At 40.7% G+C, this 25,613-nt stretch overlaps 1 protein-coding gene across 17 annotated transcripts in view; it reads left to right on the top strand.

The window, feature by feature from the left end:
* Positions 1 to 25,613, top strand: part of brwd3 (bromodomain and WD repeat domain containing 3) — a 302,860-nt gene that overhangs the window by 109,902 nt on the left and 167,345 nt on the right. For 9 of the 17 annotated variants that reach the window (XR_011887508.1, XM_072270314.1, XM_072270316.1 and 6 more), the window contains exons 21-22: positions 10,225 to 10,362; positions 22,872 to 22,951. Coding sequence is in view for 15 of the 17 variants with exons in the window: in XM_072270314.1 (XP_072126415.1) it covers positions 10,225 to 10,362; positions 22,872 to 22,951 (218 nt within the window). In the remaining 2 variants the exon portion in view is untranslated. Of the gene's footprint in view, positions 1 to 210; positions 4,394 to 6,124; positions 6,207 to 10,224; positions 10,363 to 22,871; positions 22,952 to 25,613 lie in introns of those variants that run through there. The other 8 variants (XR_011887509.1, XM_072270315.1, XM_072270326.1 and 5 more) reach the window with 5 other exon arrangements.

The following is a 25,613-nucleotide window of genomic DNA, read 5'->3' as shown; positions in this document are numbered from 1 at the left end:
CCCCAGTATATCCTGTACCTAATAAAGTGACCATGAGTGTATTTTCAGTAGTGTTTTGCAGCTGTAGGCCATCCACTTCAAGGTGTGATGTGTTGTGCATTTGGAGATGCTCTTTTGCACACCACTGTTGTAAAATGTGGTTAGGAGAAGATGGCGGTGCGACGCAGCTTGCGTGACCAGTCCGGTGAATGATATCTGTAATCTGTCAAGTAGGGTGCCGTGCACAGTTCTGATTTGATGGAAACAGACGTGAGAGAATGGAGGAACATCTGGAGAAACTTCTGAAATGCCTCTTTTGCTGCCGCTGTTGTTGTGTGATCCTGAATCTTCGGAGGGGAAGGCCCCGAATCCTCGGCTTTGCATGTTGCTCACAGCCGGGACGGGGTTGAAGCGCTCGGCAGAAATGATGCTCGGTGTTGAAGGGCTGGCCGGAGGCTCGAAGTTTTCGGACGGACTCAGAGTTGAGTGGGTTGGGTGCTTCCAATGCATCGATAGTTGTCGGTGCCTAGAAGTTTATGGCAGAGGGTGTTTCTCCCTTCTGCTGCCTGCTATCGGGGATGATGGGCAGTCGATTGGAACTTGGTTTTTTTTACCGTTCCCATGGTCTGTTCTTTATCAAATTATGGTATTGCTTTGCACTGCTGTAACTATATGTTATAATTATGTGGTCTTGTCAGTGTTAGTCTTTGGTTTGTCCTGTTTTTTTTGTGATATCACTCTGGAGGAACATTGTATCATTTCTAAATGACAATAAACAAGGACTGAGCGTCCTCATAATCTAAATCTAAATATTTGAATTACTATCATCTTCCTGTCAGCTTGAAGCAGCTTGGCTTTTCTCCTCCTCTGACCCCTCACATTAACGAGGCATTTTCACCCACAGAACATCCGCTCACTGGATTTTTTTTATTGTTTGCGCCATTCTCTGTGGACTCTAGGGACTGCTGTGCATGAAAATCCCAGGAGACAAGTAATTTCTGAGATACTCAAACCACCCCTTCTGGCACCAATATTCATTTCACGGTCAAGGTCACTTTGATCACATTTCTTCCCCATTCAGATGTTTGGTCTGAACAACCTTTGAATCTCTTGCCCATGAATGCATGCTACTATGCATTGAGTACTGCTGATTAGATGGTGTACCTTATCAAGTGGTCAGTGGGTGTACTGCAACATGCATACAAAAGTATGAAAGCAGGCCAGTTGATGTCATCATTGAGTATGGGCTGACAGCCACATACTAAGCTCTATTTGGAGTGAGCATGGATTAGGAATGTTGTAGGCAAAAAATTATTCAAGCGTCACAAATGTCTGTAACCTCCTCAGGGAGCAAAATACTTTATATTTAGGGTCCATTGGTTTTTGATCTGTGGAACTTTACATTTCTTGTATTTGCTTGAATTAGTAAAGTTCCCAGTTGTGAGGCTTCAATGTTGATTCAGGGCTTTGAATTGCGAAAATAGTACTCAAAATGTCACAGAAACTCAGAGTCACTGACACATTTTATCACTGACACCTTGTCATTTTTTTTTGTTTTGCAGTAGCAGTGCAGTGCAAGACATAAAAATTGCTTTAAGTTTGCAAAATAAATAGTTCAAAAGATGAAGAATGAGATAGTGTTCATGAATTTGTGACTGTCAGGAATCTGATGACGAAAGAAGCTGTCTCTAAAATGTTGTATGTGGCTCTTCAGCCTTCTTTACCTTCTCCCCAATGGTAGTAACACAGAGGGCATGTCCTGGATTGATGGATACTGCTTCTTGAAGATATCCTCTGGCAGGGAGAATTGTGCTTGTGATGGAACTCTGCTCTATTTAGAATTTGTGTATAGTGCATAGAGACATATTAGTTTACAGTAGGTTGGCATAATTGTCTGCGCAGCCATCATGGGCAGAAGAGCCCGTTCCTACTGTACCTTGTTCACATCTTCAGGCTTCAAGCAGAAATTGCCTCCTTTATCCTTGAGAGGTCCTACCTTTCCTAATGTTTTTAATAGGAGTAATTGTCTTTGGATTTCGGACCCAGTGAACCTTCTCTGTATCATGGAAACCAAAGCTGATATATCCACCCTCTTGATTTAAATGAAATACTGCATTTCCAGGCAACTGCCTAGTAAATCTCCTTTGCATGCTGTCAGTGCAATTAAATCCTTACCATAGTGTGTATTTCAGTTGTGGCCTTACTAATATTTTATAAAAATTGCACCATAACCTCCCTGTTCATATGTTTTATGCACTGACTAATAAAGGCAAGTATCCCATTTAACTTCTTAACGATCTTCTACCTGTGCTACAGTTTTTGAGGATTTTTGTTCTCTGTTCTAAAGGGATATCCTTCTATTCTGCGGCTGTGCTGTCTGGTCCTAGACTCTCATTATGAGAAATATCGTCTCCATATGCATTCTATGTAGGCTTTTCAATATTTGGTAGGTTTCCGTATAAAGTGCTATAAATTACAAAAATAAATGAATAGTACAAAAGGTGAATTGTGAGATGAGGTTCATGGACTGCTTAGAAAGCATTACCCTGTCCTAGTCCCACTTCATTTGACACCACAGCCAAGAAAACCTACCAGCAACTCTAGTTCCTCAGGAGACTCAGGATGTTTGGCACATCCCCTTTGACCCACAGTAATTTGTATCTGCAGCATAACATCCTTTTTGGATGACCGTGGCTGCAAGAAATTGCAGAGAGTTATGACAATAGACAATAGGTGCAGAAGTAGACCATTCAGCCCTTTGAGCCTGCACCGCCATTCTGAGATCATGGCTGATCATCTACTATCAATACTCGGTTCCTGCCTTGTCCCCATAACCCTTGATTCCCCTATCCATAAGATACCTATCTAGCTCCTTCTTGAAAGCATCCAGAGAATTGGCCTCCACTGCCTTCTGAGGCAGCACATTCCACACCTCCACAACTCTCTGGGAGAAGAAGTTCCTCCTCAACTCTGTCTTAAATGACCTACCCCTTATTCTTAAACCATGCCCCCTGGTACTGGACTGTCCCAGCATCTGGAACATATTTCCTGCTTCTATCTTGTCCAATCCCTTAATAATCTTATATGTCTCAATCAGATCCCCCCTCAATCTCCTTAATTCCAGCGTGTACAAGCCCAGTCTCTCTAACCTCTCTGCGTAAGACAGTCCGGACATCTCAGGAATTAACCTAGTGAACCTACGCTGCACCTCCTCCACAGCCAGGATGTCCTTCCTTAACCCTGGAGACCAAAACTGCACACAATACTCCAGGTGTGGTCTCACCAGGGCCCTGTACAAATGCAAAAGTATTTCCTTGCTTTTGTACTCAATTCCTTTTGTAATAAAGGCCAACATTCCATTAGCCTTCTTCACTGCCTGCTGCACTTTCCCATTCACCTTCAGAGACTGATGAACAAGTCCTCCTAGATCTCTTACCTAACTCCCTTACCTAACTCCACACCGTTCAGATAATAACCTGCCTTCCTATTCTTGCTCCCAAAGTGAATAACCTCACACTTATTCACATTAAACTCCATCTGCCAAGTTTCTGCTCACTCACCCAGCCTATCCAAGTCACCTTGAATTCTCCTAACATCCTCATCACATGTCACACTGCCACCCAGCTTAGTATCATCAGCAAACTTGCTGATGTTATTCACAATGCCTTCCTCTAAATCATTGACATAAATCGTAAACAGCTGTGGTCCCAATACCGAGCCCTGTGGCACCCCGCTAGTCACCACCTGCCATTCCGAGAAACACCCATTCACTGCTACCCTTTGCTTTCTATCTGCCAACCAGTTTTCTATCCATGTCAATATTCTCCCCCCAATGCCATGAACTCTGATTTGACCCACCAATCTCCTATGTGGTACCTTATCAAATGCCTTCTGAAAGTCAAGGTACACCACATCCACTGGATCTCCCGCGTCTATCTTCCTGGTTACATCCTCGAAAAACTCCAATAAATTATGGACACAGCTCACTACATCATGGAAACATCTGTGGTCTCTGTCTACACTTCTTGCTACCTCGGTAAAGCTGCCAACATAATCAAAGAAGCACCAACCCCAGACATTCTTTCTTTGTCCCCTCCAATTGTAATTGTAAGAATCTTCTCTAGATCAAGGCACAACATAACATTAGATAGCCATTGAACATGATCTCAGGCTTTCACAATTGTAAGTTGTGAAAGCCTGAGATCATGCCACTAGGCTAAAGAACAAATTCTATCCTGCTATTAAAGGCTCTTGAATGGTTTCCTAATACCATAAGATGGACTCTTGATCGCACAATCTACATTGTTTTGGCCTTTTGCCTCATTGTCTCCCTGCATTTCACTTTCTCTGTGACCTTTACACTGTATTCTGCACTCTGTTATTGTTTTACCTTGTACTACCTTAATGCATTGTTGTAATGAATTGATCTATGCAAGACAAGTACATAAATAAAACAATTACCTTAATATAATTTTGGTTAATAGTGAAGCTCTGTTGCTGAGAGATTTGTTTTTGAGGAATTAATAATAGCTTATCAAGTTGTAAATATATTATTTAAAAGAAGATCTTTGTGACCTAAATGTCTATTCAATATTTTTATTGATATTATATAAATTGCGTGAATACAAATACAAAATTCATAAGGATACAAGTAAATAATACAAATTACATTACATTTAAATCACAGTAATATGATCACAGAATCCTATATTCCAAATCAATCATCTAGAAAAAAAGATTGAATTATGAAATGAAATAAAATTAAATAATTTTATTATATTAAAAAAAATCTACCCCAACTACCAAAATGAGCTGGTTCGTTAAAGAAAAAGAGAAAAGAAAAATATCTTACCATATAATATTATAATAATAATGGCTCAGATCCATACTTTAATAACAGTTCAAAGATTATGAAAATAATTTGGAAAGGGTCCCCATAACATTAGAGAATCATGTTTAGAATCAGAAATCGAACAACGAATCTTCTCTAGATCAAGGCACAACATAACATCAGATAGCCATTGAACATGAGTGGGCTTCCTTCCACTTGAGCAAGATCACCCTCCTGGCCATAAGAGACATAAAGGCCAATACCCGCAAATTGGATGGCTTCAATTTTGTGGCACTATCCTCAACAATACCAAACATGGCAGTCAAAGGATTGGGCTTAAAATTGACATTGAAAAGTACAGGAAAGGTTTGAAATACATCTCTCAAATTTTTCGAGGCTCGGTCATGTCCAAAACATATGAATTAGTGTGGCCAATCCATTGGTACATCTATCACAGTAAGGGGAAATATCTGTGTAGAAATGAGAGAGCTTGTCTTTAGACATATGAACTCTATGTACCACCTTGAAGTGTAATAAAGAATGAGCACATAATGATGAAGAATTAATCAATTTTAAAATAATCTTCCAGCTCTCTTCAGATATGAAAAGCTGTAAATCCTTTTCCCAATCTCCTTTAATTTTATCTAAAGAGACCTTTCTCAGTCCCAACAGTAGACCATAGATGTAAGATATTGAACCGTTATCAAAGGGTTTCAGATTAAAAATTGTATCTATTATATTCTTATCTGGACTTGTAGGAAATGTATGTAATTGAGATCTTAAAAAATCTCTAATCTGTAAGTATCGAAAAAAGTGAGTATTGGAAAGTTTAAAATTTCATTGAAAGTTGCACAAAAGAAGAGAGATTCCCTCCATCAAACAAATCCTGAAATTGTTTAATACCCAATTTGTCCCATTCTTTAAAAGATAAGTCAATTAAAGATGGTTTTAAAAAAACAATTAGAAAAGATGGGTTTTGAGAGGGAGAATCTCAATAAACTAAAATGTTTTCTAAACTCTAACCAAATCCTCAAAGTATGTTTGACCACCACATTGTCAGTTAGTTTATTTAAAGATAAAGAAAGCGAGGATCGGAGTAAAGAAATATTAGAAAATTTCTTAACAGAGTTGACTTTCAAGGAAATCCATATAGGGCAATTCTCATGGTTAATGTAATATATCCAGAATGTAATATTTTGTATATTAACTGCCCAATAATATAACCTAAAATTGGATAAAGCAAATCTTCCGTTCCGTTTGGTTATTTGAAGGTGAGTTTTATTTATACGAGGTTTCTTATTCTTCCATATATAGGAAGAAAGAATTGAATCCAAAGAGTCAAAAGAAGATTTAGGAATAAAAACAGGCACAGCTTGAAAAAGGTATATAAATTTAGGTAAGATATTTATTTTAATAGAATTAATTTGGCCAATCAGTGATAAAGAGAGAGGTAACCAATTAGAAAGTGTTTTTTAACATAATTCATTAAACTTAAAAAATTTTCCTTAAATAAATCTTTATAATTCTTAGTAATTGTTACTCCTAAATATGTAAATTCTTAGTAATTGTTACTCCTAAATATGTAAATTGTTTTCTTAAAATTTTAAAAGGAAGGTTAATATCAGTTGGTATTAACTTGTGTAAAGGAAACAGTTCACTCTTATGTAAGTTTAATTTATATCCTGAGAACTGAGAATTAGTCAATAAGCGGAACATAAATGGTAAGGAGGTTGTAACATTAGATATAAAAAGCAATAAGTCATCAGCATAGAACGACACTTTATGAATAGAACCTCTCCTTAAAATACCAGTAATCTCTTTAGACTCTCGAAAAGCAATTGTGAAGGGTTCTAATACCTAATCAAAAGCAGAGGGCTCAAAGGGCAACCTTGTCTAGTTCCACGTTGGAGTTTAAAGGGTTTAGAATTCTGAAAATTAGTAAGAACCCGAGCAGAGGGAAATAAATAAAGTAATTTAATCCAATGAATAAAATTAGGTCCAAAATTAAATTTTTCTAAGGATGTAAATAGATAATTGCATTCAACTCTGTCAAAAGCCTTCTCCGCATCCAAAGATATCACACATTCCGATATTTCCTTAGATGGAGAGTGCATAACATTTAACAAACGCCATATATTGAAATGGGAATATCGATTTTTAATAAATCCTGTCTGATCATCCGAGACTATAGAAGATATATTTTCGTATCTGTGAGCCAACACTTTAGATAAAATTATAGTTTCAAAATTGAGTAAAGAAATAAGTCTATATGAAGAACATTCAGTAGGATTCTTATTCTTTTTGAGCATAAGCGAAATGGAAGCTTCATAAAAAGACTGTGGTAATCTTCCTACCTTAAAGGAATCTGTAAGGGTAGAACATAAGGGTGGTATAATCAAGGAGAAAAAAGCCTTATAAAACTCTCCAAAGAATCCATCGGGTCCTGGGGATTTCCCAGAATGCAATTATTGAATAGCTTGAGCAATTTCCTCCTGGGAAATGGGTTGATCCAATTGCCTACGATCATCTATCGAAAGATTAGGAATATTCAATTGATCTAAAAAATTATTCATTGCGATATTATCATTAACAGAGTCAGAACTATACAATTTACAATAAAATTCCCTAAAAGTGTTATTAATTTCAAGGTGGTCAGTTGTCATTTCCCGATTAATTTTACGTATTTCTTTGATTTGCCGCTTGGCTATAAATGGCTTTAATTGATTAGCCAGTAGCTTATCAGTTTTATCTCCGTGAATATAAAATTGACTTCTATCTTTTAAAAGTTGGCTTTCAATTGGATACGTTAAAAGAAGATCATATTTAGTTTTAGTTTCAATATGTCTCTTGTATGTTTCAGGATCAGGTACCGATGCATATTTATGGTCCAGTTATTTTAACTGATTAGCTAGTTCATTTCTCTCTCTGTTAACTTTTTTAATGATGTTTTCAGTATAAGAAATAATTTGACCCCGGATGTATGCTTTAAAAGTATCTCATATAATAAGACTAGACGTCTCTTCCAACGTATTTTCTTCAAAAAAAAGAGTAATTTGATTCACCGTAAATTTTAAAAAGTCCTCATCGGATAACAGAGTTAAATTAAATCAATGAAGTCTACTCATAGGGATAGGACCAGGAAGATTTAAAGATAGAAGTACAAGAGAGTGGTCAGAAATAGCAATCTCTTTATATTCGATTGATCGAACCAATAGAATCATTTGACTGTCAATAAAAAAAAATCAATTCTGGAATAAGAATGATGAACATGAGAGAAAAAAGAATACTCCCTGTCCGTTGGATGAAGAAAACGCCAAGCATCAACTATACCACATTTAGTTAGAAAGGATTGGATAAACAAAGCTGATTTATTAAGTGTGGCTGGTTTGACAGATGAGCGATCTAATACTGGATCTAACCAGTAGTTAAAATCTCCTCCCATCACAAGAGAGTAAGTACACAAATCTGGCAAAAATGAAAATAGATGTTCAAAAAAACCTGGATCGTCTACATTGGGGGCATATACATTAGCTAAAACAATCAATTTACTATCTAAACTCCCTGATACAATAACAAATCGACCGTTAGGGTCCGAAAGAACTTTATGCTGAACAAAGGAAACTGTATTCTCTACAAAAATCGAAACTCCACATGATTTTGCATTAAACAATGGAATTGCATACCCTTTCACTGAGTAAAGAAACGTAAGCTATCACAGCTGCGCATGTGCATTTCTTGTAAGAAAATAATGGGTGCTTTTAATTTTTTAATATAAGCAAACACTTTGTTCCGTTTAATGGGGTGATTCAGCCCTTTCACATTCAAACTAAATAAGTTAATATTTCGAACCATTTTAAATACCAATCAACATGGAATTAAAAGATCTGGCCATAAGTTATTAAAACTAAAATGCAAACCTTATGGTATGGTAATCAAACAGGCAATCATATCATCAACCCAACACAGCTCCCAGAGAGAAATAGGCCCTATCCCCTTCCCCACCCAAAGCAAGAAAGCTGACCAATAAGCAGTCAGCGAGCTAAGAACTAAGCACCCTCACCAAAAAATCCTGTTGACAGAAACTCCGGTCCTACAAGGTCATTATGTCCCTACCAAGACGCAACAAAAAAAGAAAAATAACTCAGTATTCGAAAATATAAAAGGATCAGTTTAAACAAATTCAAAGAAAACTGGATTAAAATAAAGCCTCAAAAAGGGATATAATAAAAAGTAAGAAAAAAGACAATATATGAACAGCCAAAAGGTAAGCTTATTGAAACCGTATCTCAAATTCATATTAACAGAAGAAAAAATTGATCAAATAAAAAATATAACAGTTTTAGATTTCATCCTTCAGAAACTCTTTTGCTTCTTCAACCAACTTTATTCTTTTTCCCAATCCGTTCTTCAAAACAATACTCAGACGGGCAGGAAACGGAAGGGATGGTTAATATCCTTTATTATGGAATTCTGACATAACTTCTTTATATTTCATGCGATCAGCCGAATAGTCTTCCACAAATCTGACCTTGTAACGTTGGAAATCGATCAGTCCTTGTTGACGGGTATGGCGAATTTAAAGGTCCTTAATATGAAAATCATGAAAACTTAGAATGACCGATCTGGGTCTGGCTGCCGATGACAATGTCTTCGAAGTCGGTGAGCGATAAGCTCGATCGAGCTTCGGCTCGGAAGTGAATAAAGCAGGGAATCGCTGTTTCAGAAAGTTTGCAAAGAACTTCGTAGGGTCAGCGCCTACAGTTGATTCTTCAAGACCCAAAATTCACAAGTTATTTCTCCTGTTTCTATTTTCTAGATTGATAATCCTTTTCATCATTTTATCATTGGATAAAGATAACTCTTTGCAGAGTTAATTGTATCATCAAGTGTTACCAGCTTCGCAATATTTTCCTGAATTCAGTTCTTGTACTCAGATAAAGTTGGTTGAATTGTATTCAATTCGGCGTTAAGTCGTTGAAACTCCTCAAAAAATTCTGATTTTTGCTGCTTAAGGAAGTCATTGATTGAATCCAAAGTGACTGGGGATTTATCTTCTGTTTCTCTTTCTTTTGCAGAAGCTTTTGTTCTTTTCCCAGCCATAGTAAAGCAGTATTATAATGAGGTTTCAAAAAAAAGACTGGTAGGAGACAATTAAGTAAACAGGTAGGAGCAATCTGAAACGATGTTACTTCATCAGCTGCCAACAGGGCTCCGAGTGACCTAAATGTCACGTGAATCTTTGCCATGTCCCTTGTTCAGCTCCTTTTGTTGTCCCATTTCCTACAATGTTTTCATTTTCCTGGAATTTACACTGTCAATTCTGCATAAGCCAGTAATACTACTCAGCAGCTATAAACGTCTTGTGATAATTTTTGTAAGTGTCTGGAGAGTGAACCTTTCTCTTTCTGTTGTAGGGCGATGGTCAGGATTATTTTCCACATTCAGGGAGGCGGATTCAACGCCGAAATCAATATTTTTATCAAACACGTTCAACTGTGGAACGTCGTACTCGCAGTGTTCGTCACATGGAGGAACCTAACAATTCTTCAGAGGTTAGTGACTTTGAACTCAATCAGCTATTGTAAATCCTGTGATAAATATTTAGAGAATCCTTAAATCTTACAACACAGGGGGAGACACATAGTTCCTTGCATTTGTTACCAACTTTTTGAATGAACTAGTTAACTAGTCACATTATGCTGCTTTTCTCTCATTGCCCAACAAAACCCTTTTTCACATTTATGAGAAAATAAGAATTGGGAATAGGAGTTAGCCCTTCAAGCCTTTTCCATCATTAATCAAAATATTTTAGGTCAGTATATCTTGCTGCATTTTCCCTTTTAATAGTCAGAAACCTATAGATCTCTGTTCAAATTAACTCAATATCTGAGCTTACCTGGGCCTCTGAAGTAGAGAATTCCAAACATTTGCCTTCTTGCAGAAACTTCTTAGTTGTTGAGTTGTCTCTGGCTCATTACCGTTGATTCACTCTGTCAAACATTGCATCCTGTATACTTTCCCATCTGTGTTACCCTCTCCTACTGACACTGGAATCATTTTAGAACATAGAGCAGTGCAGCACAGTACAGACCCTTAAGTCCACAATGTTGTGCTGACCTTTTAGCTTATTCTAAGATAATCTAATGCTTCATTTCCATGTGGAAATCCTTGTGCCTATTTAAGAGTCCCTTAAATGTCCCTAATGTATCTTGCCTCTTCCCCCACCCAAGCAGTACATCCCACACACCTACCACTCTTTGTGTACAAAGAACTTACCTCTGACATCCGTCCCGTCCCCCCACTCACACTTCCCTCTGACCACCTTAAATGTATTAGCCATTTCCACCTGCAAAAATATCTGGCTATCCACTATATTTATGCCTCATCACAGGGTATACCTCTATTTATTCACCTCTGGTACTTCGCTCCAGAGAGAAAAGCCTTAGCTCACTTAACCTCTCCTTGCTCTTGAATCCAGGCAGCATCCTGAAATTTATCTTCTGCGCCTTCTAAAGCTTCCATTTTCTTTCTATAATGAGGCGACCAGAAATGAACACAATATTCCAAGTGTGGTCTAACCAGAGTTTTATAGAGTTGCTCTTGAACTCTGTCTCTCATCTAATGAATGCCACCTTCCTAACCACCTTGTTAACTTGTGTGACAATGTTGTGGGATCTTTGCCCTGCTGTTCCTGCACACTACTCAGAATCCTGCCACTAACCCTATATTCTGCCTTTGTTTGACCTTCCAAGGTGTATGACTTCATATTTTTCCGGAGTGAACTTCATTTGCCACGTCTCAGTCCAGATTTGCATCATATCAATGTTCCAGTGTGACCATCTACACTATCCACCTTCGTGTCATCTGCAAACTTGCTTATCCATCCTTCCATTTCTTCATCCAAATAATTTGTAATTCATTTATAAATCATAAAGAGCAGGGGTCCTAGATCAGATTCCTATGGAGCACCACTGTTCACTGAACTCCAGGCAGAATACACTCCATCTTCATCCCTGTCTGCCTTCTGTGGGCAAGCAATTCTGTATCCAGGCAGTCAAGTTTCCCTGGATCCTATGCCTCCTGACTTTTTGAGCCTACCATGGGGAAACTTGTCAAATGCCTTATTAAAATCCATATACATTGTATCTTCTGCTATACCCTCATTAATTTGTTTTTTCAGTTCCTCAAAGAATTCAGTCAGGCTCATGAGGCATGACCTGCCCCTCACAAAGCTATGCTGACTAACCCTAATCAGACTGCTTCTCAAAATGTTTATCTAATTTGTTTCTCAAACTACTCTTCAGCAAAGAGCACCTTTTTCGGCTCTGTGTAACAGTTCCTTCTCCAAAGCTTTGTCATTCTTCCGTAATTGCTGTCCAGAAATGGGCACAACTGTGACCATTACACTGCTTTTGTCCTCTGCTCCCATTATTTAAACAGATCGCAGATGCTTTTCATTCTTATCAAGCTTATCAACTTGTCCTGCAATGTTCAAAATTTGTATTTCAGTGTCCCCGGTTGTCACTTCCACTGCATTTTTTTTTATTGTGGTGCTTTTACTTTGTATGACTGGTTTTTATTCTTCCTTCCAAAAAGAATCACTTTGCATATTACTATATTAAATTTCATCTGTTATGCTTGACCATTTCACAATTCTGCCTTTCTGAAATTTGTAGCTATCATCTTCATTTCAATCTATATTTCAAGTTTTAAATCATCCTGAAGTGAAAACATTGTGGTCTGGAGACTAGACTAAATTATAAATCAAAAAGAAGCCAGTTAAGTCTAGTGGTGCAACTTGATATTTCCACTGCTGAGTTCCTCCAGCATTTTGTGTACGCTGCTGTTTCCACTCAATTAGGACACCCCTCGTTTTTCAAAATTGCAGTGAATACAGGCCTAAGGCCATCGAACACTTTTCATGTGACAAGCTGTTTAATCCTGAAATCATTGTCATGAACCTCCTTTGAACTGTCTCTAGTTTCAGTACATTGTTTCCAAGATAAGAACCTAAGAAATAGGAGCAGGAGTAGGCCATCCAGCCCATCGAGCCTGCTCCGCCATTCAATAAGATCATGGCTGATCTGTCCGTAAACTCAGCTCCATCTACCTGTCTTTTCCCCATAACCCTTAATTACCTTACTATATAAAAACCTATCTAACTGTTTCTTAAATATATTTAGTGAAGAAACCTCAATTGCTTCCCTGGGCAGAGAATTCCACAGATTCACCACTCTCTGGGAAAACAATTTCTCCTCATCTCCATCCTAAATCTTCTCCCCTGAATCTTGAGGCAATGTCCCCTAGTTCTAGTCTCACCTACCAATGGTACCTTCTTAGCCTAGACTCCCCCACCATAGGAAACATCTCTGTCTAGGCCTTTCAACATTCAAAAGGTTTCAGTAAGATCCCCTCCCCCAAAATCCTTGTACATTCCAGCAAGTACAAACCCAGAGCTCTCAAACGTTCCTCATATGATAACTCTTTCATTCCCAGAATCATCCTTGTGAATCTCCTCTGTAACCTCTCCAATGTCAGCACATCTTTTCCATAAGACCATAAGACAAAGGAGCAGAAGTTGGCCATTTGGCCCATCGAGTCTGCTCGGCCATTTTATCATGAGCTGATCCATTCCCCCATTTAATCCCACACCCCGCCTTCTCACCATAACCTTCGATGCCCTGGCTACTCAGATACCTATCAACCTCTGCCTTAAATACACCCAATGACTTGGCCTCCACTGCCGCCAGTGGCAACAAATTCCATAGATTCACCACCCTCTGGCTAAAAAAAATTTCTTCGCATCTCTGTTCTGAATGGGCGCCCTTCAATTCTTAAGTCATGCCCTCTCATACTAGACTCCCCCATCATGGGAAACAACTTTGCCACATCCACTGTTTCCATGCCTTTCAACATTCGAAATGTTTCCATGAGGTCTCCCCTCATTCTTCTAAACTCCAAGGACTACAGTCCCTGAGTGTACAAACGTTCCTCATATGTTAACCCTCTCATTCCTGGAATCATTCTCGTGAATCTTCTCTGTACCCTCTCCAATGTCAGCACGTCCTTTCTTAAATACGGAGACCAAAACTGCCCACAGTACTCCAAGTGAGGTCTCACCAGCGCCTTATAGATCCACAACATCACATCCCAGCTCCTATACTCTATTCCTCTAGAAATGAATGCCAACATTGCATTCGCCTTCTTCACCACCGACTCAACCCGGAGGTTAACCGTAAGGGTATCCTGTACAAGGACTCCCAAGTTCTGTTGCATCTCAGAACTTTGAATTCTCTCCTCATTTAAATAATAGTCTGCCTGTTAATTTCTTCTGCCAAAGTGCATAACCATACACTTTCCAACATTGTATTTCATTTGCCACTTCTTTGCCCATTCTTCCAATCTATCCAAGTCTCTCTGCAGACTCTCTTTTTCCTCAGCACTACCCGCCCCTCCATCTATCTTCGTATCGTCAGCAAGCTTAGCCACAAAGCCATCTGTTCCATAATCCAAATCGTTGATGTACAATGTAAAAAGAAGCGGCCCCAATGTGGATAGTCATAGTCATACTTTATTGATCCCGAGAGAAATTGGTTTTCATTACCGTTGCACCAACCGAGAATAGAGTATAAATATAGCAATATAAAACCATAAATAATTAAATAGTAATATGTAAATTATGCCAGGAAATAAGTCCAGGACCAGCCTGTTGGCTCAGGGTGTCTGACCTCTCAAGGGAGGAGTTGTAAAGTTTGATGGCCACAGGCAGGAATGACTTCCTATGACGCTCAGTGTTGCATCTCGGTGGAATGAGTCTCTGGCTGAATGTACTCCTGTGCCCAACCAGTACATTATGTAGTGGATGGGAGACATTGACCAAGATGGCATGCAACTTGGACAGCATCCTCTTTTCGGACACCACTGTCAGAGAGATCCCTGTGGAACACCACTGGTAACCAGCAGCCAAGCAGAATAAGATCCCTTTATTCCCACTCTCCGTTTCCCGCCAATCAGCCAGTGCTCTATCCATGTATGTAACTTTCCCGTAATTCCATGGGCTCTTATCTTGTTAAATAGCCTCATGTGTGGCACCTTGTCAAAGGCTTTCTGAAAATCCAAATATACAACATCCACTGCATCTCCCTTGTCTAGCCTACTTGTAATTCCCTCAAAAAATTGTAATAGATTTGTCAGGCAGGAATTTCCTTTAAGGAATCCATGCGGAGTTCTGCCTATCTTGTCATCTGCCTCCAGATACTCTGTAACCTCACCCTTGACAATCGACTCCGACAACTTCCCAACCACCGATGTCAAGCTAACAGGTCTATAATTCCCTTTTTGCTTCCTTGCCCCCTTCTTAATTAGCGGAGTGACATTTGCAATCTTCCAGTCCTCCGGAACCATGCCAGAATCTATCAACTTTTGAGAGATCATCGCTAATGCCTCCGCAATCTCCACAGCTACTTCCTTCAGAACACGAGGGTGCAGTCCATCTGGTCCGGGAGATTTATCTACCTTTAGACTATTCAGCTTCCTGAGTACTTTCTCTGTCATAATTGTGACTGCGCACACTTCTCTTCCCTGCCACCCTTGAGTGTCCGGTATACTGCTGATGTCTTCCTCAGTGAAGACTGATGCAAAATACTCGTTCAGTTCCTCCACAATCTGATCTCCCATTACAATTTCTCCAGCATCATTTTCTATCGGTCCTATATCTACTCTCACCTGTCTTTTACTCTTTATACACTTGAAAAAGCTTTTAATATCCTCTTTGATATTATTTGCTAGCTTCCTTTTATAGTTAATCTTCTCCCTCTTAATGACCTTCTTAGTTTCCTTTTGTAAGCTTTTAAAAACTCCCCAATCCTCTGTCTTCCCACGAATTTTTGCTTCCTTGTATGCCCTCTCCTTTGCTTTAACTTTGGCTTTGACTTCTCTTGTCAGCCACGGTTGCATCCTTTTTCCATTTGAAAATATCTTCTTTTTTGGAATATACCTGTCTTGCACCTTCCTCACTTCTCGCATAAACTCCAGCCACTGCTGCTCTGCCGTCCTTCCCGCCAGTGTCCCTTTCCAGTCAACTCTGGCCAGTTTCTCTCTCATGCCACTATAATTTCCTTTACTCCACTGAAATATTGACACATCAGATTTCGGCTTCTCTTTTTCAAATTTCACAGTGAACTCTAATCATGTTACGATCACTGCCTGCTCAGGGTTCCTTCACCGCAATCTTTCTAATCACCTCCGGTTCATTACACAATACCCAATCCAGTACAGCCGATCCCCTAGTGGGCTCAACAACAAGCTGTTCTAAAAAGCCATCTCATAGACATTCTACAAATTCTCTCTCTTGAGATCTAGTGCTGACCTGATTTTCCCAATCCACTCGCATGTTAAAATCCCCCACAATTATCATAACACTGTCCTTCTGACAAGCCTTTTCTATTTCCTGTTGTAATTTGTAATCCACATCACTGCAGCTGTTTGGAGGCCTATAAATAACTGCCATCAGGTTCCTTTTACCCCTCCGATTTCTTAGCTGAACCCATAAAGATTCTGTACCTTCCAATCCTATATCATCTCTTTCTGATGATTTAATATCATTTCTTACCAGTAAAGCCACGCCTCCCCCTCTGCCTACCTTCCTATCCTTCCGATACACCGCGTATCCTTGGACGTTCAGCTCCCAGAGACATGCATCCTTTAGCCACGTCTCAGTGATAGCCACAATATCATACCTGCCAATCTGTAGCTGTATGACAAGATCATCCACCTTATTCCTTATGCTGTGTGCATTTAAGTACAACACCTTAAGACCAGTATTTGGTACTTTTTGCTTTGATTTCACTGCAACTTTATTGCACTGCAACTCATCCCAATGGCTACAAATTTGCCCCATCACCTGCCTGTCTTTCCTGACATCTTTACTGCTCACTATCTTAGATTTATTTCTGTTTTCCTCTTCCTCCGCTCTGTCATTCCGGTTCCCATCCCCCTGCCAAATTAGTTTAAACCCTCCCTAACAGCTCTATTAAACCTTCCCGCCAGGATATTGGTCCCCTTCGGGTTCAGGTGTAACCTGTCCATTTTGAACAGGTCATACTTCCCCCAGAAGAGATCCCAATTATCCAAGAATCTGAAGCCCTGCCCCCTGCACTAGTCTCTCAGCCATGCATTCATCTGCCTGATCCTACTATTCTTCCCCTCGCTAGCACGTGGCACAGGTAGCAATTCTGAGATTACTACCCTGGAGGTCCTGCTTCTCAGCTTCCTTCCTAACTCCCAGAAATCTCTCTTCAGGACCTCCTCCCTTGTCATTGGTACCAACATGTACCAAGGCTGCTCGCCCTCCCCCTTCAGAATATTCTGGACCCGATCCGAGACATCCTGTACCCTGGCACCTGGGAGGCAACACACCATGCGGGTATCTCTATCAGGCTCACAGGATCTCCTGTCCGTTCCCCTGACTATGGAATCCCCTATGACTACCGCATTCCTCGTCTCCCTCCTTTCCTCCTGCACAACAGCACCAGGCTCAGTGCCAGAGACCCGGTCACCATGGGCGTCCCCTGTCAGGTCATCCCCCTCAGCAGCATCTAGAAAAAGATATTTGATGCTGAGGGGGACAGCCACAGGTGTGCTGTCCACTATCCGGGCGTTTTCCTTCCCTCTCCTGACAGTCACCCAGTTTTCTGATCCTTGTAGCCTAGGGATGACTACCTCCCTGTAGCTCCTATCTATCACCTCTTCATTTTCCCTGATAAGCAGAAGGTCATCAAGCTGCAGCTCCATAACATCCATAACATGGTCTCTGAGGAGCTGCATCTCGGTGCACCTGGCGCAGATGTGGCTATCAGGGAGGCTGGAGGTCTCCCAGGATTCCCACATCTGACACCCTGAACAAAGCACTAACCCTGCAGGCATGCTATCTAATTCTACAGGAATGAAACAGGTACTCACCCACTTACCTTGCCAAACAGACAAACTTTTCAAACCGTTATCTCGTACCGTTTGCTGTGTGAGCCCTGCTGTTCCTGTCTGTCCGGGCCGATTCGCCAAGGGGGGAGCGGTGGAAGAGTTGGTGCTTCGCTCTCGCCTCTTCCCATTTACCACCGAAGCCCATTGAAGCCAAAGCCCTACACTCTACTACCACTCACTCTGCTACCTGCTGTATAGGGTGATCTCCTTTTTAAACTCTCCGCGCTGTCCTGTTACATCACGTGCCTGCGCAGTCTCATCCTTCTTGCACTCGAAGAAGTTTTTTGAAAAAATTGGCTTCCTTCAGAATTCAGCTCCCACGTTGCTCTGTTGTCCCGATGCAAAAGGAAGCCATTGGAAGTAACCTTCCTTTTTAAACTCTCTGCACTGTCCTGTTACGTCATGTGCCTGCGCAGTCTTGTCCTTCTTGCACTCGAAGTTTTTTTAAAAAAACTGCCTTTCTTCAGAATTCAGCTCCCACACCGCTCTGTTGTCCCGGTCCAAAAGAAAGCCGTTGGAAGTAACCTTCCTTTTTAAACTCTCCGTGCTGTCCTGTTATGTCATGCGCCTGTGCAGGCTCGTCCTTCTTGCACTCAAATAAGTTTTTTTTAAAAACTGCCTTCCTTCAGAACTCAGCTCGCACGCTGCTCTGTTGTCCCGATCCAAAAAAATCTTTCTTTCTTAGGTATCTTATCTTTCTTAGATAAGGAGCCCAAAACTGTTCACAATATTCAAGGTGAGGCCTCACCAGTGCCTTATAAAGCCTCAGTATCACATCCCTGCTCTTGTATTCTGGACCTCTTGAAATGCATGCTAACATTGCATTTGCTTTCCTTACTACTGATTCAACCTGCATCAACTAACCTTTAGGGTGTTCTGCACAAGAACTCCCAAGTTCCGTTGCGTCCCAGATTTTTGGGTATTCTCCCCCTTTAGAAAATAGTCTGCACATTTATTTCAACTACAAAAGTGCATGAGCATGCATTTCTCAACATTGTATTTCATTTGCTACTTTCTTGCCCATTCTCTTCCGCAGTCTACCCGTTTCCTCAATACTACCTGCTCCTCCAACAATCTTCGTATCATTTGCCAACTTGTGAACAAAGCTATCCATTCCATCATCTAAATCATTGATATGCAACATAAAAAGAAGTGGTCCCAACAATGACCCCTGTGGAACACCACTAGTCACTGGTAGCCAACCAGAAAAGGATCCCTTAATTCCTACTCTGTCTCCTACCAATCAGCCAATGCTGTAACCGCGCTAGTAAATTTCCTGTAATACCATGAACTCTTAACTTGGTAAGCAGCCTAATGTGTGGCACCTTGTCAAAGGCCTTCTGAAAATCCAAATATACAACATCCACTGCATCTTCTTTATCTATCCTACTGTAATCTCCTCAAAAGAATTCCAACAACTTCGTCAGGTAAGATTATCCCTTAAGGAAACAGTACTAGCTTTGTCCTATCTTGTTGTGTGTCACCAAGTACTCCATGACCTCATCCTTAACAATTGACTCCTAATTTCCTTCCTGCTGCCTCCCTTCTTTCTTAAAGAGTGACGTGACTTTTGCAATTTTCCAGTCCTCTGGCAGCATGCCAAAGTCCAACGATTCTTGAAAGATCATTACTAATGCCTCTACAATCTCTACCACTACCTCGTTCAGTACCCTGGGTGCGGTTCATTTAGTCCGGGTGATTTGTGCACCTTTAGGTAATTCAGCTTTTTGAGCAACCTTCTCCCTTGGAATAGTAACTGCACTTATTTCTCTTCCCTCACACCTGTCAATATCTGGCACACTGCTAGTGTGTTCCACAGTGAGGACTGATGCAAAATACTCATTCTGTTCATCTGCCATCTCCTTGGCCTTCATTATTATTTTTCTGGCCTCATTTTCTAGTGTTCCTAAATTTACTTTCATCTCTCATTTTTGGTATATTTGGAAAAGCTTTTTCTTTCTACCTTGATATTGTTCATTTGCTTGCTTTTATATTTCATCTTTTCCCTCCTAATGATTTTTGAATTGCTTTCTGTAGGTTTTTAAAAGCTTCCCAATCCTCTATTTCCCTGCTAATTTTTGCTTTGTTGTACGCCCTCTTTTGCTTTTATATTAGCCTTGACTTCCCTTGTCAGCCACAGTTGTATTTTTTTGTGGTTTGAGTATTTCTTTGTTTTTGGAATACATCTATCCTACATCTTACTTATTTTTCTGAGATACTCAAGCCATTGCTTGAGGGCTATGGGTAAGCCTAGTAATTTCTAAGGTAGGGACACGTTCGGCACAACTTTGTGGGCCAAAGGGCTTGTATTGTGCTGTGGGTTTTCTATGTTTCTATATTGCTGCTCTCCTGTCATCCCTCGTGGCCTCTCCTTCCAATTTACTTTAGCCAACTCCTCTCTCATACCACTGTAGTTTCCTTTACTCCACTGAAATTCTGCCACGTCAGACTTTACTTTCTCCCTATTAGATTTCAAGTTGAACTCGTATTGTGATCACTGACTCCTAAGGGTTCCTTTACCTTAAGCTTCCTGATCACCTCCGATTCGTTGCATAGCACTCAATCCGGTATAGCTGATCCCCTAGTAGGCTCAACGACAAGCTGCTCTAAAAAGCCATTTCATAAGCATTCAACATATTCACTCTCTTGTGATCCACTGTCAACCTGATTTTCCTAATCTCCCACATCCATGTTAAAATCTCCCATGACTAACATAACATTGCCCTTTTGACGCCTTTTCTACTTTCCTAGTAATCTGTAGTCCACATCCTAGCCATCAGGGTCCTTTTACCCTTGTAGTTTCTTCACCCAATCCACATGGATTCAACATTTTCTGATCCTATGTCACATCTTTCTACTGATTTGATGCCATTCTTTACTAGCAGAGCCACGCCACCCCCTCTGCCTACCTTTCTACCCCTCCAATACAGTGGGTAACCTTGAACATTCAGCTCCCAACTACAACCATCCTTCATCCATGATTCAGTGTTGGTCACATCGTGCCCAACAGTCTGTAAAAGTGCAACAAGATCATCCACCTTATTTCTTATACTCTGTGCATTGATATCTAACAATTTGAGTACCGTATTTGTTACTGTTTATGATTCTGCATCCCTAATGCACTGATACTCACCATGCTAGCTGCAGTTTTGTCCTACCATCTGCCTGCTCTTCCTGACAGTCTGACTGCACGCTATCGTTTTTTTACCATCTGTCCCATCCTGAGTGCTGTCACTCTGGTTCCCATCCCCCTGCTAATTAGTTCAACAATTTAAGTATTTTAAGCAGGCTGGATATCTCTGCTTTACAAATTTTTCATTAGTCATTTGGGCTTTCCTTGGCCTCTGGAAGCTAAAGGGAGATGAAGACAGTTTGTGCAGAACAGCTTTTGGGTCAGCAGGGTCTGGATGCATTCAGGATTCCCCAGCATTCATCTAATTGTACGCATAATACAATCAAGGGCCACCCTCATGACTGAGGTTAAGTATGACAATGAAGCTGATTTCCAGTGTGAAGCTATCAAGCATAAGCGTGTGGTAATTGAATGGCACTCTGGAGTTTCAATCTATAAACAACCACTCAACTTCCACCACCTTCCCACTACTCCTTTCCCACTTCCAACACTTCCTTATCTCACAATAATTCTGATCATTTGCCCTAGCTGTACAACACAGAAATGAGTCCTTCTGCCCATATCCATGATGACCTTTAACATTCTCCACTCATTCCTTATTCCTTCATTAGGGCAATATCTTTCTCTGCCTTACCTAGTTAAGTTCCTGTCTTACTAATTGTATCAGGTTTCACCACCTCTTGTGGCACAGTGTTCCTACTATTATACAGTCTGTATCCTAAGATTCGTTATAAAACTCCTTGCTTATGTAACCCTCAGGTTCTGTCGGCTGCGTAATTCTAGGGAAGACAACCTCTGGCCTCGCCAAACGTGTGAAATTGAGGTGCAAAACCTTCTGTTTCTGTGGATGCTGCGTGATCTGTTACCCTGTTACAAATTAGTACCTCAAAATAACAGACAGTACACCATATGCATTTGAACAATTTAGCTTTATAATTGTAATTTGACTGAAGGGTTCGTAAAGAAAAACGAAAAGTAAAGGACCCATTTTAATGAAACAGTCTAATGTACACGTTGGAGCTCACGGTTTCCCTTTCGCCATCCTCCATCGATCTCACTGGGCTTCGTTGACTCATGGCACCACTCCAAGTTCACTCCTTTCTGGTATCTACGACCTCTCCGTTCTGGCGTCTTCTCTTTCCATCTCCCGTTAAACAAAGGACCCAGATCACCTTGGTGTCAGGCACACAGCACGAAAACACACTCCCCTCATTGAATCCCCACATTCCAAAGCACCCGTTAACTCTAACCATACAGAATGACCATTACATTAGCAGTGCTTCTACAGAAAGAGCATTACATTATCTGTGAAACCCTTCCCAGGATGTTACATTTTAAAGCTCTTTGCTCTTGTTTCTGATACCCCTACCATGGAAAAAAGATTCCTACTCTCTTATTCTACCCATGCCTCTCATAATCTTACGCACATTTGTCAGGTCATTCTTTAGTTTCTGTAGCTCCAGGGGAGAAAACCCAGCCTATCCAATGCCTAAATAACTAACTAAATAAATAAATAACTAAAGTCCTCCAATCCTGTCAATATCTTACTGAACCTTGTGTTCTCCAGTACATTCACATCCTTCTTATCGTATGACAACAAAGAATTAACAGTGCTCCAAGTGTGGGCTGACTAGTATTTTGTGAAGTTGAAACACAACATTACTACTCTTGCATTCCATGCCCTGGTCAGTGAAGGCAAGCTTCTGCACCACCTTATCAACCTGTGTTGTCACTTACAGAAAACTATAGATTGTGCCCTTTTAGCCAATTAACATTTAAAAACTTGTTCCAAAGTTGTTTTCATTAGCACATGATTAAACTTACAACTAGAAAGCTATTCATCTTGAGAATTCCCATTTCCCATCACTTAAGTTCTACAGAAGAGTGATGTAGCGTCTGATGAGTTGGCAGGTTGCAAATTCTTTTTTTAATATTCTTCTGGTATCAAAGCAGGAAATGGAGACAATAGATGGAAGTGATGGAACATCTGAAGAGGCTGAAGAAGAGTGGCAGAGTGAAAGCAGTTCCAGGTAGGCAACTTTAGCACAATTCTCACCCATTTGTAGCACTCCCAATCTTCAGAAATACTCAACCCTGTTTGGGAATTTGGTGAATACTAGCCCTCTAGTACTTAATTCAAGTCACTAATTCTTCCCTGGTATTCCTTCATGAATATTGGTCGCAAGGCAGTCACTTATATATTAGTTTTATTTGTCACATGTACGCTTTTTTTAAAAGAGTGTCGCACCAGACAGTCAGCCATTCTTGTCTGGCGCCTGGTGTCAGGACTAACCAGGTCACATTATGAACTCGACCCTTGTATTTTTTATGAGGCCGAGTGGCTAGCTCGACACTCAACCCGGCATGGACGGAAAGTGTGCTCGGGAGTGGCCCGACCTGGATTCGAAGTCGGAAACCTTCGCTCCGGAGTCCGGCGCTGATCTCGCTGTGCCACCAGCCAGCACGGCCTGTGTACGCTGAACATACAAGATGGCACTGTGGTGAACATTGGTGACTCTCTGCTGGCAGTGGGAAATTGTACCAGTTTTCCTTTGAAGTGTACTCCTTTTGAAATGCCATTGCTGCAATCTGCATCATGTAAATTTCCTCTCAACAAAGGACTATAAAATACATCAATGATCTTCAGATCTCACGGTGAATGGTTAAATGCGGAGCAGTTAGTGCGGTGTCGTTAAGGGTCAACGCCATGGCCATGGCCGAAAACGCAGCAGGAGAGGTGAGTTGCCTTCAAGAGAGTGAATCCAAGGAAAGCCACCAACTGGCTGGTATATTCACAGGTATCTTCAACCTCTCGCTCCAGCAGTTTGTGCTAACCACCTGCTTTAGGCAGGCTTTAATCGTACCGGTGCCCAAGAAGAGTGTGGTGACCTCTTGAAATGACTGTCGGACAGTGGCACTTAAATCCACAGTGATGAAATATCTTGAGAAACTGGTGTTGAAGCATACTGCGACAGCTCCTGTCTAAATGGCAAATAGGATCTGCTCCAATTTGTGTACTGAAGCAATAGGTCTACAGCAGATGCTATTCCATTGGCTCTTCACACAACTTTTGAACTCTGGACCCCAAAGATGCATACATCAGGATGTTGTTTACCGATTACAGCTCAGCATTTAACACCATCATCCCCTCAAAACTAATCGGTAAACTCCAAGACCTGGGCTTCAATACCCCCTTGTGCAATTGCCTCCTGGATTTTGTGACTTGTAGACCCCAATCAGTTCAGATTTGCAAAAACATTTCCTGTACAGTCTCCGCAGGAATGTGTACATAGCTCCCTGCTTACTTGTTTTATGCCTATTACTGTGTGGCTAAGAACAGCACCAATACTATTTACAAGTTTGTTGATGGCACCACTGCTGTGGGCTGTATCAAAAGGTATGATGAATCAGCATACAGGAGGGAGACTGAAAACTTGGCTGAGTAAAACTTGGCTTAATTCATTGTTAATAAGACCCAGGAACTGTTTGTAGATTTCAGGAGAGGGAAACCAGAGGTCCGTGAGCCAGTAATCCTCGGAGGATCAGAGGTGAAGAGGGTCAGTAACTTTAATTTCCTGGGTGTCACTATCTCAGAGGACCTGTCCTGGACCCATTATTTAAATATTATTGCAAAGGAAGTATGGCAGCACCCCTACTTCCCCAGGAGTCTGCAGAGGTTCGGCATGTCATCGAAACCTTGGCAAACTTCTATAGGTGTGTGCTGGAAAGTGTGCTGACTGGCTGCATTACGGCCTGGTATGGGAACACCAATGCCATTGAGTGGCAGATCCGACAAAAGGTAGTGGATTCAGCTTAGTACATCAGGAGTTAAAAACCCTCCCAACCTGGAGGGTTGCTGTAGGAAAGCAGCATCCGTCATCAAAGATCCTCACCACCCAGACCATGCTCTTTTCTTGCTGCTGCCTTCAGGTAGAAGGTACAGAAGCCTCAGGACTCGCACCACCAGGTTCAAGAACAGTTGCTACCCCTGAATCATCAGGCTCTTGAACAAAAGGGGATAGGTTTACTCATTTGAGGGCTCTGTTATATTGTTATTTCATGTTTGTTATTTATTGCTATTTATTTGTATCTGCATTTGAGTAGTTTGTTTACAGTTAAAAATTCCTGGTGTTTACAGTTTATAGTTACTGTTCTATAAATTTGCTGAGTATGCCTGCAGAAAAAGAATCTCAGGGTTATACGTTGTGACATGTATGTATTCTGATAAATTTTATTTTTAACTTTTTGAACTTTGAAATACATCATCTTGCATCAAATCAAATCAGCGAGGGTTGTGCTGGGTTGATCGCAAGTATCACCATGCTTCCAGTGCCAACAAAGCATGCCCACAACTCCCTAACACTCATCGTACATCTTTAGAATGTGGGAGGAAACTGGAGCACCTGATGGAAATCCATTTAATGTTTATTCTGGATTCCCTGATCCTAGTGTAGTCTGGCCTGATGTAAGCAGTGGGTTGAGAGTTCATTAAAGTCCCGTGGAGGTGAAAAAAGTGGTTCTAAAAATTGGATCTTGACACTAAAAGATGTGTTTCACACTCAAAGAAGTTTTTGCCTGTTGCTGTTCTTAAGCTGTTTTTGCTTTGTAGTTGGTGTGTAAGGGCACAAGTTTGTGAGGTGCTGTGGAAGAAGCCTGGTCAGATGCTACACTGCATTTTGTCATTGACATGCA

The sequence above is a fragment of the Mobula birostris genome, chromosome 10 (genome assembly GCF_030028105.1).
Source record: "Mobula birostris isolate sMobBir1 chromosome 10, sMobBir1.hap1, whole genome shotgun sequence".
NCBI classification, from domain to species: Eukaryota; Metazoa; Chordata; class Chondrichthyes; order Myliobatiformes; family Myliobatidae; genus Mobula; species Mobula birostris.
Note: the sequence above shows the minus strand (reverse complement) of the source record. Positions and strands in the feature narration are given on the sequence as shown.